The sequence below is a fragment of the Paroedura picta genome, chromosome 3, assembly GCF_049243985.1.
Source record: "Paroedura picta isolate Pp20150507F chromosome 3, Ppicta_v3.0, whole genome shotgun sequence".
NCBI lineage: Eukaryota > Metazoa > Chordata > Lepidosauria > Squamata > Gekkonidae > Paroedura > Paroedura picta.
Genome location: NC_135371.1, coordinates 119,617,184 through 119,630,209, shown reverse-complemented (window position 1 = coordinate 119,630,209; position 13,026 = coordinate 119,617,184). Strand labels below are relative to the sequence as shown.

The window sequence follows — 13,026 nt, the reverse complement described above, 5'->3', positions numbered from 1 at the left end:
GAGTCTGACCTCTGTTGTGGGTAAGATAATGGAGCAGATATTAAAGGGAGCGATCTGCAAACATCTGGAGGACAATTTGGTGATCCAAGGAAGTCAGCATGGATTTGTCTCCAACAGGTCCTGTCAGACCAACCTAGTTTCCTTTTTTGACCAAGTAATAGGTTTGCTGGATCGTGGAAATTCGGTTGATATCGTTTACTTGGATTTTAGTAAAGCTTTTGATAAGGTTTATTTTTTAGGGCAGAGGTGGCTTGTTCCCCAACAAACTATTGCTGTTTTTTAATCTCTCCTTTGAGCTGGGTTAATGAACATTTGCACAGTGAACGACACAATTATTAGAGTTGCATATTTTCCAGATGAGACCTAAAGATCTCCCAGAATTATAACTGATCTTCAGAGATTACAACAATCAGTTCTTCTGGAGGAAATGACTGGTTTAGAGGGCAGATTTTGTGGCATTATACTCCACTGAGGTCCCTCCCCTTTTGGGGCTCTACCGTCAAATTTCCAGAAATTTCCTAACACACAACTGGTAACCCTAACAACTATGCTAGGAAGAAAAAAGAACAGACATTGATGAGTGTCATATACAGATATGAAAGGTTCCAATCATGCAGGTAACAGTATCTAATTTGTAGGACTTTCAGTATGCAAAGCAGGGAAATTGCAATGCAGTGGCTGGCAAGGCCCTCACTTACTGCATTCCTGCACTTACTACATGACCAGTGACTCACTTTTCCCAGTTTGCCCTCCCCCCATCTGCAAAAGCGCTGACTTAATGTATATGGGAGTTGTGATCACTGAGATAATGTATGAGAAGCACATTCAACATTCAAAAAGTGTTAGATGGATGCTAAATGTGGCCATTATTCTTCAATCAGTCACTTCAGCACTGATACCAAGTTAATACATGATGAGGAAATCCTGCACATGCCTTAAGGTGACCAGATTTTAACATTGGTAAAGTGGGACACCCTTGACCAGGGGGGTTCCTGATTAAAAATTTGGCCTATATGGAGCAACAGAAATTTTCATAGAATGCATAGAACGCAAAAATAATATTGTAATATATATATTTTTAATTTCAACATAAGTACAATTTGCCAGGTGGTCCCCAGATGTCCCTCCAAAAGTGGGACAATCTGGTCACCTTACTCTGAACCAACTTGGCAATTAGAGCTAGGTAACAGGGAAGATGACTTGTCAACAGAATGTTACATTCAATGCAAATTCCACCAAGGCACAAACCTTTCTAGCCACTGTTTGTACCGACTGTCCTGTAACACAGGCTCTGGGGTTATGTGGATGACCAAAGCCACAGGATTCTCCTGTTTCCCTTCTTGATACCTGCAACAAAGTATTGAACGTATAAGTACATCATCCTGAGATTGTGTAGCAGCCATTCATGCCCTTGAGAGGAATGAGGCAACTGGAAAGGAGAGCAGGCACACAACTAATGGGAACGATAGGATCCTGGATGTGCTGGTGGCTTCCTATCTCACTACCCCATGCCTAGTTATGTCAAACACTTATAACTGCATGCCACTAAAAATCTAGATTAGGCTCCCTTCTTGCACCATTATGTCAGTGTTATTTAACAGGACAGAAATACAGAGGAGAGGTTTCTTTTGTTCTTTCCAGATGGCCAGTACCGAGTTGAGAGTTCTAAGAAAGTAACATTCCTAAGCCCTTCCCCTACTTAACTCAAGCAGCTATAAAGCATCTGTTCTAATACATCCATTCATGCTCTCTCCACGTTTAAGGTACTGGTACTCACCACAAGGCCATTCGCAGTCTGGGCACCGCCATTCTATCTATACCCCCCCCCGCCCCAAGAGCCCTCCACTGTGCAAACACCAACCAATGGTTATCCCTGGCCATAAGGAAGTATGTCTGGCCTCAACATGAGTAAGATATTTTCTGTCCTGGCCCCCTACTGGACCCTCCCTTCCTCTAAAAGACCCCTTTCAGGGGTAGTCAAACTGTGGCCCTCCAGATATCCATGGGCTACAATTCCCAGTGAACGCTGGCAGGGGCTCATGGGAACTGTCGTCCATGGACATCTGGAGGGCCGCAGTTTGACTACCCGTCATAGATTGTAGTCTAGTTCCAGGTGAACTACAGGCGCTTAAAACCCAGTACTATTGATGTAGTATTATTTTTAAACTGTTGATTAAGTTAATTTCAAATTTAGTTTTAATGTTGTTTTAATACTTTTATCTGATGTATTTATGAAGTGATCTACACTGCCCTGAGCTGATTAGCTGAGAGGACAATATAACAATCAAATAAATAAGTAAATCTAATGCCTGGATATCCAAACATTTCATAGCTCTATATGGTCCCTAGAATGCAAGGCTAACCTTAAAAATAATGGTGTCTGACAACCTCTGTTCCTAATTTTCACAATATCACAATTCAAAGCCACGCAACAATGAAGTATTATTGTCACCTGCTTTTAAGCAAAAGTGAAAATGGCTGTCTACAGCTACATAATATATCCCCCCCCTCAAGGTTTCTCCACTCCTTCAGCCTTGCTATTTCTGTATGTTCCATACTTACTAACATTGGGCCAATATGAAAACTTCAATACGAATGGTCACTGTCCCAGGTCCAGTCCACATCATGGAAGACACATGCTCCCAGCACAAGGGTGGCAGTAAATGCTATAGTTAACCCCATCCAAATCTTGACTATGAAGACAGATGCCCCCATCTCAGCCATACCTACGCAAGGCAGCATTTTCACAGACTGCATCGACAAAGCCTTCATGAGGACACTCCAGAACAATGAAGACTGCACCTGGGTCTGCAGGGGTGCACAGTTCTTCCGCCAAGATCTGCAACGGCACAGAAAGTTGTGATGGATGGGCGAAGTCCAGCACCAATCTCACACATGCAGAACAGCTAACAGACAATCAAGGCCCACGGATGGCTGAAGAAGCCAGATGGGCAGGGGAAGTAGCAGGAAAAAAATCTCTTACACTGTGAGTTCAGACGACACAGGGTTTTGCCTCCAGAGTATGAGGTGAGAGAGAACTTGTCCCAACAAACTGTCCAGGTCTTTCACTTGAGTGTAAACAGGGTAAATCAGTGAATAATTGGGAGACTGGATTTTTAGCCTACCCCACTGCATGTACAAAATCTTTCTTCAGAGAATTTGGAAGTCTCAAAGCCTGTCTTTTATGGAAAAACCTGAGTATCACAGTGAACACTTTAGGAAGAGACTATAGTGTCTCACGGCCCATTTATGTGAGAAACTGGTTGAAGATCTGTGGTTTCTGGGAACAGCTTCCATTGATACTGTGACAGTCTGAATCTCACAGAATGTCTATTTAATGGATATTCTATGAGATTCAAATTCAAATGTTTTGCTTAGGAACTTGTATACTATTGTTGGGACATGTTTATAATATGTCCCCGCAGTATATAAATAGCTTGTCCATCCACAATAGCATGTACAGTAGTTTCTACTCCAGCCTTAGGTGACACACTGAAACCAAGTGGCCTTCTACGTTATTTCATTTGAGATGTCAGGGAAAAAAATAATGTATATTTGTTATCTGGGAGAGGGGAAATAAGGATACTCAGTAAGACTTAAAACTATTACAGGTAACATACAGCTTTTGCTAAACTCATTAATTTATCGTGCTTTGGTTGTCAGTTCTTTCAGAACAGTTATCAGTCAAGCTTGTATACTTAAGGGGAATACTGGCTTTCTCCTTTTTCTGAAACACATTTTTCCATTTTCTAGATCAATACCCATCACAACTTCAGTAATTCAGAGATTCCCACTGACAGAGTGGAATGAAAACAAACAAAAACACTTCAAGTGTTGCTTCTTCATACTTATCTGTAAGTTCCGTAGTATAAATAAAAGGCTAAGGGATGTTGGGGTGGGCTCAGTCCGTGATGGGGGGGGGGCAACAATTGGCTCCTTGGCCCCAGACTGACAAGCGGAGAGGCCAATCGGAAAGCACCTTCCAATTGGTCCCTCCGCTTGTCCGTCTGGGGCCAAGGGGCCAATCCGGAGGCATGTGCAGCCAGGGGTCAAGGAGCCAATCCGATTGGGCCCTCACCAGGACAGACAAGAGTTCCGTCCAGTCAGGATGCGCAAAGCACCTCCCAACCCACCCACCCAGCCCAGCCAGGGAAAATCTGGAGACATGGCTGCCAGTCTGCCCCTGACCACCACAGGGAGAGGAGGTCAGTAGGGCTGCCAAGGGGAATAAGAACAGAGGCTTGGACAGGCTGCCCCCAAGGCTGCCCTGTCATGTCCAACTGCAAATTGCCTCAGAACCCTAACAGAGCTGGCAGGAGGCTGGAGATTGTGCTCCCCTCCCCCCACACACAAACTTCAGGCCTGCTGGGAAGGAGCCTCTGACAGGCCCTGACTGAGGGGAGAGAGGCATTTTCCTTCAGAGAGCAATGCAGGGGAGCCTGAGGGCCTTCCTTTTAAAGGGGGGAGCTTTCCCCTTCTGCCAAACAGTTGGCTGACAGGGAGGCCACAGAAAAGCCCCTTCTCTAAAGTGACTGTTTTCAAGCTTGGCCTGGTAAATAAACACTCCTATGAACTCAAGACAAAAGTGGCCCAAAATTTCAAGTGTATTTAGCTTTACAGGAAAGTAGACAGTGAGACTTTGGGGAAAACTAGGTGATCCACCTTTATTAGGCAACGACTTGCCCTTGCAGACAGCAACAGGGACTGCAGTTGCCTCAGGCTTCAGAAGGGCAAAATCACCAGCCACACAACCAAGTGGATTCTGGGGCCATGTGCATTCCTTTTGAAGGGGTGCATGAGAGGGAGGAGAGCTTTCCCTTCAGCCTAACTGTCTAGAGATGAGCTATATTTCCAGGGGCTTCTCGGGCCCCACCTGGAGGCTGGCTTCCCTAAACCTCAGGGGGATACAATGCTACACAGTCACCCCTCCAAAGTAGCCATTTTTGCCTGCAGAGCTGGTCTGTATAGTCTGGAGATGAGCAGTAATTCCAGGCCCCACCTGAAGATTGGCTGTCCCTGGTCTGAACATATTCTTTGAAGTCTGAAAGTGGGGCCTCAAAGTGTATAATGCCCCCACAGCTACCAAGCACCTCCCTGACATATTTACATAGGTCAAGAAAGCATTGCAAAGAGGAGGTAAGGTTGCCAGATTGGTGTAGATTCATCTTCTGGAATTCCACACTACCTAGTTGTGCATAAACCTGACTAAGGTCAAGACTGCTCAGAGGGACCTCCTCTTAGGGTTGCCATCTTCCAAGTGAGGCTCTCTACCCCACCACCCTCACGGAGAGTCTGCTATGGGGAGAGGAAGGGAAGGCTATTGGAAACTGCTTTGAGACACCTGAAGCCTGCTGGGTAACTGCAGCCCATTCCCAGTTCTCTCAGACCTCTCACAGCCCCACATCCCTCACAGGTTGTCTATTGTGGGGAGACAAAGGGAACAGGTTTTTGTAAATCATTTTGAGATTCCTTTGGGTAGTAAACAGCAGGGTACAAAAATCCAGCTCTTCTTCTTAGGAGCAGCCGTGAAAGAAGCATTTGGCCACATAACATTTTATCAACAGTAAAAAATGGAGACAGAAGAAGCAGGGTAGACACCTGTTTACTGCGACTATCCCATGTGGATTAGGGCAGGGGGACAAGAAGGGAAATGATATTGAATGCAGAACTGGGAGGAATTGGTTGCCATGTAATTTCCCCCTAAGAAGAGTCTCCAGTCTGATTTCTCCTTCACATATCTAAAGACATGGCTCTGGAAAGCTCATCTGTAACCACAAGCTGCAATTCCCAAAGGTCAGTCCTCTCCCATACTCAATGAACATTCCAAACCACAGGTTCTTGACACCCATATCTCCACACCCATACCCTCATTTGTCACCACGCCACCACAACCCCCCCACACAAGACACACATTCAACCCCATGCCCTTGTATTCCTGGATACAACGGGCTTTGCCTCTAGTCAATTATAAGTCCTGCTTGGTTGTATTCACAATGTCGTGTCTAAAAGCTAGAAATACAATCAGATACCTCTGATTAAACAATTCCCTGTGAAACTTAATTGGGATGGAACAGAATGTATATGGTTTTAGTAGAACAAAGGTTGAGTCACTCTGGGCTCATGTGTTTTTATTTTTAAAATACCTCTTTGCCTTCAAACATGACACTCTTTCCCTCCTTTACTGCTGCAATGATCGGAGCAATTGCTGCTGTGCCCCTGGAAGAGATTATTTAAAAAACAACCAGCTGTAAATGCATGGGATGCTCTTGTATGCAAAAGAATGCAGGAAAATATTCTGTACTTACACAGGCAAGCCAAGGTCCCTTGCTTTAAGCACCAGAAAGTTCCCTGTCTTTCGATGGAGCTGTGGGTATACAAGGGTTCATTTCATCACTTCTTCCTAGCAATGTTTTAAATTACTTGAAAGGGTATGAAGGTGACATTGCATCCAACAAATTCCCCCAATGCCACATGTCTCCAAAATGTGTTTCAACCAACTGAACTTGAACTACTGGATGAAGACAAAAATACTGAAAATGCATCTAAAGATCCTCCCAACAGAAAGTCATGTTTCAGACACACTCATAAGCAACTAAGTGTATAATATTTCAAAGAAATAACACCTTTTGGGGAACTACTAATGATCTTGTTACCTCAGTTAAAGTTCAGGGAATAATTTAAGTGATCTTCACAAGAAGTTTCCAGGAAAGCCAGGCATACGCACAAGCTCATCTCTCAGGTATTTTTCAACATGTTTAGTTTTGGTGCGATTCAAACATGGTGTTCTTAAAAACAGACTAAATACTGCAGCCTTGTATTTCTTTGAACAAGAAAGTATAGGAAGACAGGGATAGCAGCTGCACAGCGTACAATAAACATGCATCCTCAATTCTTTAGGTCTATTGAAACAGTAGCGTTAGCCAGGAAACAAAAGCATTAGCCGGGAAGCCTGACTTTATTAGCAAATTATAACTCTCAAGGAAGAAACCACTGATTTTGTTTGTAAAACCGAAGCATTACAACAATTGCAAAGCCTTATTCTTAAGGGAAACTCTTACCTTACAAATAAATGCAACAACTAGAGATGGATCCCTCTGGCCAACTTGACTGCGACCAACTTAAAACAAATGAACATAAAAACAAGGCATAAATGATTTCAGACTGAGGTTGTTTGTGCAACTCTAAAATCAGAAGCACCAGAAAAAACACATCAACATGCTAATCAGGATGCCATAATATTCTGTTGATATCATCTTACCAAAATTCAAACAATCCACTTACTTTGCTCCCCTCTGAAAATGATAATGAAAAGAAGGACCCTAGTCTCATTTGATATTAGCTATGACAAACCTCCCAAATTCTTCATAAGGCAACTCACCACTGAAGCTTGGTTTAAAAAGACTGATAAATGGAGCCAAACTCCATTTATACACTTTGCGCTAACTCCTAACCCATACATTGCCAATGCTCTACCAAACCATGTGTACTTCCATGCTGGACTCCCGAACCTTTATTTGGGACTTCACCGAAAAGCAAAGCTCCCTCACCCACTGTATCGGAGGATGTTTTACTCCTGTCATCCCTTTGGTACTGCTGCTCCCTAGAGGGAGATGCTGGTCCTGAGTTATGCATCTGGTCAGTCCCATCTGCTGGGGATGTTGATTCAGAGCATTTAAGTTCCACTGGGTCGTTTATGGGCTTCCTTCCTATTTCAGGGAATATAGACAAGAAAAAAATATGTAGAAGAAACACATACTAATCATATTCCTTTCCAAGGAAGGCTGCTTAAACCACCAATAACTTCTTTGCTTAACTTTGCTCATGTTTCTTTGTCAGTTTGTGAACATCTGTATGCAGATGTAAAACATTTGACAGCAGTTAGTATGTTGCTTGAAGACAAACTTCATTTCTGGCTCCCAACAAAATAATGCTATTGTTGTCCCAAGCTCACAGTCTCCACCTTCTTAATTGTTGCAGTTGCTCATGGTTCTAAGTTATGTTGATGTTGCCTATTAACTGAAATGATGATTACCGTATGTCCTGTTCTCAATTGTAATTTAATGTACATTCTGTTTTACTGGCTCTATGTACAATGCCCTGAGACATCACAGTGAAGGACAATATATAAATTGAATAGATAAAATAAATTGTTACAATCAGTACCCCTTTACTCACCTACCAAGGGAACTTGATAGACAATCATCGTTTCATCCTCATATGCTGGATCAGAATGGGGTCGCACAGCTGGAAAGAAAACAGATCAAACAAAAAATATTTAGAATGGCCCATCAAGTACATCTTTCTAAACAATTAACATTGGAACTGAACAAGAACATGGTAGGCTTGGTTAAAACTTCCAGTAAACCCATCAATAAAAAACTCCACACACTTCAAGGCTTCTCTGCTGGTTTTTTGGCAGATGCCGCTACAAGAAGTGTGAACATGGCCAGCAACCATGAAATAAGTTGCCACAGATAAATGCGTGATGAACAGCAGCAAATATGAAGTGCAGACCTCATGAATAAAACTTCAGCACAATCCTTAGCTACTGCTGATAATAAATACAGAAGTGCAGCTCCTACCTAATTCTATTCCTTTTAGTGGTCCAGAAAATACTTTGATTGCCTCCAGGTACTTTTCCTGAAAGAGAGGTATAGGAGATACACTGCCATTAGTCATCATGTCACAATACTACATAGCACAGGTTATTCTCATCCACTCTTTGAGCTCACTAAGACACACTTCATCTGCTTCTTATCACATGACAGCCAAACACGTTGCCTATAAAGCCACTTCAAAGGACAGGGCAGGACTGAAAGGAGACTAGACCACATCAAAAAGCCGTCTTCACAGATCAAGATGTAGATATTAGAGAGGAAACAGTCCTTCATGAACACAGAAATAACCCTTACCTCCTTGGATCTGCCCTTCCTTATCAGAAGGCACAATGCCAAAGAAACTCAAACATTCCTGTCCCCAACTCCCAAACATGTATCATGTAATCCACTTGTCCTGGGTGGCGGGATATAAATAAAATAAATAAATAAACATCCCTGCCGAATACTACTATTGTGAGACATAAGAGATGTCCAAAGGGTAACGGCTGGATTAAGCTTTGTAGATTTGCTCACAAGTAGAACATCCACTATGAGAATCTAGCCCTGAAAACAGAATCAAAGGATTGCAGGGACAGCACTAATTAGTATTGTTCACTACCAATTAATGACATTTCATTCTGCCTAGCAGAACAGTTACATCAATGAGTACAGAAGAAAGACAGCCACTCACCAGTTGTGGTGGCCCAGAAAGCACACACTTTGGAACCCCTGTTTCTTTCAAGGTAAGAATCATTCCTGGAAGAAGAAAAAACAACCAAAATTTCCACTTTGAAAACAGCTTTCACCTTCAATTTTTAGAACAGCCTGAACAGTCATGAAAAACAATACCTACTCACTTGCTACTGCAGAAGAGAGGGGAAAGGACAAATTTAATGAATACGTGTCCACCTTAAGGATAAAAGCCGCTGACATTTTTAAGTCTCCAAATGGAAGGGCTGTACCAACTGCAGGGGAAAATAAGCAAATAGCCTATGGGAACTCAAGTCCTATAACTATACAATTGCAGATTCCCCTGGAGAAGTTTTACTGCGAAACGTGTTGGAAATTTTTTGACCTGAACAAGAAAGTATTCCTCTTCTTTTGGACCACTGGCTCTTTGGCTTGTCTTTTGAATTCTTCACAAAGAGAGATAAGTAAAACAGACTATATAAACAAATTAAAAGGAGAAGTTGCGGTATAATAGATAGAGCACTGGAATCTGAATGGAGTTCAATTCCCTGTTCCCCCTTGAAGCCCACTGATTTACCTCAGCTCTATCACAGGCCTTCAGCTGAGCTTGATGGCTCCCTGTGCTGGGGGGAGGGGTCATAAACTACTTGGTTCATGAATTTAGCATCATTTTGTGGCTGACAAGGGCTTTTCTCAACCTCACTCTGATAAAGCTTGCAGCCATCGTAAGAGTTTGCTTAAAAAAATAAACACAGGTAAATAATAATGGGAAGCTAGATCTAAGGGAAATTATTTTCTCCACTTAGGCCACTAGGAGGCAGCTGCAACTGTGAATACAAATGGTGAGCAGTACCCAGAAAGCAATGTTCAAGCAATGGGCTCTTATTTATTTATATTCATTTATTCCTTTGATTTATATGCCACCCTTCACTGTGGCATCTTGGAGCGGTGTACATGGAACAATAGAACCAATACATTGAAACATTTGCAAGAGTATGAACAAAAAGCATAATGGTCATGAAACAGTCAACATCAACCAAAGTTTGAGAACATTGTACTCTGGGTACTTGCAGTTGATCAGATCAAAAGGGGGGGGGGTGACAGCAGCCAAGCAGCAGCTTTTGGTTAGGATGTGTGGGTGTCAGGAGAAAAAATGGCCTCTACTCTATAAATGTTTGCCTATAAAAAGGGCTTCAATGTTTAGTGTGCCCTAGAACTCCCTGTTTTTTGAAAACGTCCTTAATTTTCTTCCCTTTAACAATAAATGACTTTGGACAGACAGCATTACATTGAATCTTTCAACAAGAAGTACGTTTCAATAAGAAATTTAAATATCAACTTGTACATTTCACGATAGAAACAGAACCCCAAATGTAGTTCAAACAATTAGTATTAAGTATGTTTGCATGAAACTACCCCTGTATATGCTATAGATTGCTAGATCCCCATTTTACTGGGAAAATTTAAACCTTTCAAATTAAGACAAGAGTAGAGTTGCTGAGTACCCAGCTTGCTGGGGGGTAAACGGTAATGACTGGGGAAGGCACTGGCAAACCACCCCGGATTGAGTATGCCATGAAAACGCTGGAGGGCGTCACCCCAAGGGTCAGACATGACCCAGTGCTTGCACAGGGGATAACTTTACCTTTACTAGAGTTGCTGAATGAACTCACCAGATAGACCACCAACATTGGCCCAGTTCATTCTGGTAAGGAAGATATTGTCTAGTCGAGCCACCTTCAACCTGAGGAAACAAAACAGTACTATGGAATCAGATTGTATCAGAAGCTGGTTTTCTTGAAGCACCCCTCCCCCCCCAAAAAAAGAAAAATCCAGCTTACTTGTGCTCTTGCATAAGGCGTTGTACTCCTTCTCCACAATTAAAAAGATACCTGAAATGAAATATTTTATGATCAATATTTTTTCACCATAATGCAAATTGGGCTACACAGAGGAAATATACAATCACATCTGCAAAAACTAGTGCCCTGGCAATTACACTTTTCTTCTACACCAGTGGTAACCAGTAGGTGCCAGCAGCCCTCAAAGTATTCAATGGGAAACTAAGTGCCCAACTGTTCTATGGCATCCCTATTTGGATCAACGCTTTTAACCAAGCAGGCGAAAGTCTCCAATCTGTCTTCCTTCGTAAAATCCTTGGGACCCCGAACTATGTCTCTTACGCAGTCCTATGTCTAGAAACCAGCCAAAGACTATTGGAAACCAGAGCATGGTTGTTAACAATCAAGTTCTAGCTTCACATTCATTTTAGATCTGACCCCAATAGTCTAATTTCCCTCATGCTATCTGAACATGAGTCATCTAGTTGGTTAGGACACATTGAGGGAAAAATTAAATCTATAGGGATATCTTTAGACTCCTTGTATCTAATATCTGAAAAGACTGCATTTAATTTAATTAAACGCAGTTAGACATAGAACTGCAGGAACTTAGCAGTAAAGCTAGAAACGTTTGCTTGCCATTGAGCTTGGGGATACCCTTAGACCTCCTTTTGTTCCTGCCCCCTCCTTTACTCCTATTATGTAGGCTCTACTTCATATAGGCTGGAAAGAAGAGAAGGAGACAGCCCAGCACACACACCCCTCCATATCACAGCACTTCAGAATTTCCTCAGACCCCTTTCAAAGCTCCAGTGGACCCATTGTTGGGAATCCCTGCTCTTTCAAGGCATGACAACCTTATCAAAAGTGATATCATAACAAGAAACCCCATGTCAGCAGAGGCCAAGTGCAGAGAATGAAGCATCACAGCAGAAACAGTCATAAGCATACAGCACCACTTGAACAATGGAGGGAAGAAAAGCATGTGGTTCACCAGAACTAGGGGCTGAAGAAACAGAATCAGTATAGAAATGGATTTTAAATTGTTTTATATTTTAAGATGATATTAATATTATGTGTTACAAGCCCAGAAATCTAAAATAAAAAACATTAAAGTGTTTTTCCTACTCCTTTTTATCCGATTTCTCTTTCAACATGGAAACCAGGGCAAATAAGACAGGGTTTCCCAAGAGGCCTTCCATCCAAGCCCTAACAAACCCAAGACCTTTCTTTCATAACCCGCTGTGGCGGGGGCCTAACTGTGGCTCTCCAGACGTCCATGGCCTACAGTTACCATGAAAGCCTATTGGCAGGGGCTTAAGTAACTAACTGTAGTCCATGGACTTCTGGTGAGCCACCGTTTGTTCACCCCGCTCTACCCCGCCCACGAACACGCCAATGCGAAAGGACCCCACTGACCGGTTGTACTCAGAAAAGACATGGAGTGCGGCCCCCGCGTCCCGCGTGCCAGCCGCCACCACTTGCACGAAGACGGTGCGAGGCCCGTTGGGCCCGGAGCCCCCCGCGGCACCCAGGCGTTTCTCTCGCGAGCGCAGGTGGCGCAGCGCGTCTTTAGGAGGGCGCTGGCGGCGGGGCACGAGCCCGGGCCCGGCTTCCCCGCCAGACATGGCTCTAACCGGCGCCCGCAGCGTCTGCCACCACCTCCACATCCAGGCGCCGCACTCCGAAGTGACGAGCGGCCCCAGCCAGGAGACACTAGATCGGCACGCTGGAACGCGCAGGGCTTCTGCCGGACCAATCCTCGCTTTGCCCTGGCCGCATGCGACGGTCGAGCTCCCAGGAGCCAATGAGCACAAAGAGAGTGTGATGTCACGTGACACGCGGTGGCCAATAGTGGAACCAGCCTTCTTGGCCATCATCATGTGGCGGAGCCCTGC

At 43.5% G+C, this 13,026-nt stretch overlaps 1 protein-coding gene across 2 annotated transcripts in view; it reads right to left on the bottom strand.

Annotated features, from left to right (window-relative positions):
- Window positions 1–13,026, bottom strand: part of ELAC2 (elaC ribonuclease Z 2) — a 25,872-nt gene extending 12,846 nt beyond the window's left edge. Inside the window, exons 1-12 of one of the 2 annotated variants that reach the window (XM_077327462.1) lie at window positions 12,548–13,026; window positions 11,129–11,179; window positions 10,961–11,031; window positions 9,289–9,353; window positions 8,583–8,640; window positions 8,176–8,244; window positions 7,548–7,706; window positions 7,059–7,117; window positions 6,306–6,364; window positions 6,144–6,216; window positions 2,727–2,839; window positions 1,249–1,347 (exon numbers count right to left, since the gene is read on the bottom strand). In XM_077327462.1, coding sequence (XP_077183577.1) covers window positions 1,249–1,347; window positions 2,727–2,839; window positions 6,144–6,216; window positions 6,306–6,364; window positions 7,059–7,117; window positions 7,548–7,706; window positions 8,176–8,244; window positions 8,583–8,640; window positions 9,289–9,353; window positions 10,961–11,031; window positions 11,129–11,179; window positions 12,548–13,011 — 1,340 coding nt within the window. In that variant the 5' untranslated portion in view covers window positions 13,012–13,026. Of the gene's footprint in view, window positions 1–1,248; window positions 1,348–2,726; window positions 2,840–6,143; window positions 6,217–6,305; window positions 6,365–7,058; window positions 7,118–7,547; window positions 7,707–8,175; window positions 8,245–8,582; window positions 8,641–9,288; window positions 9,354–10,960; window positions 11,051–11,128; window positions 11,180–12,547 lie in introns of both variants that reach the window. The other variant, XM_077327463.1, reaches the window with a different exon arrangement.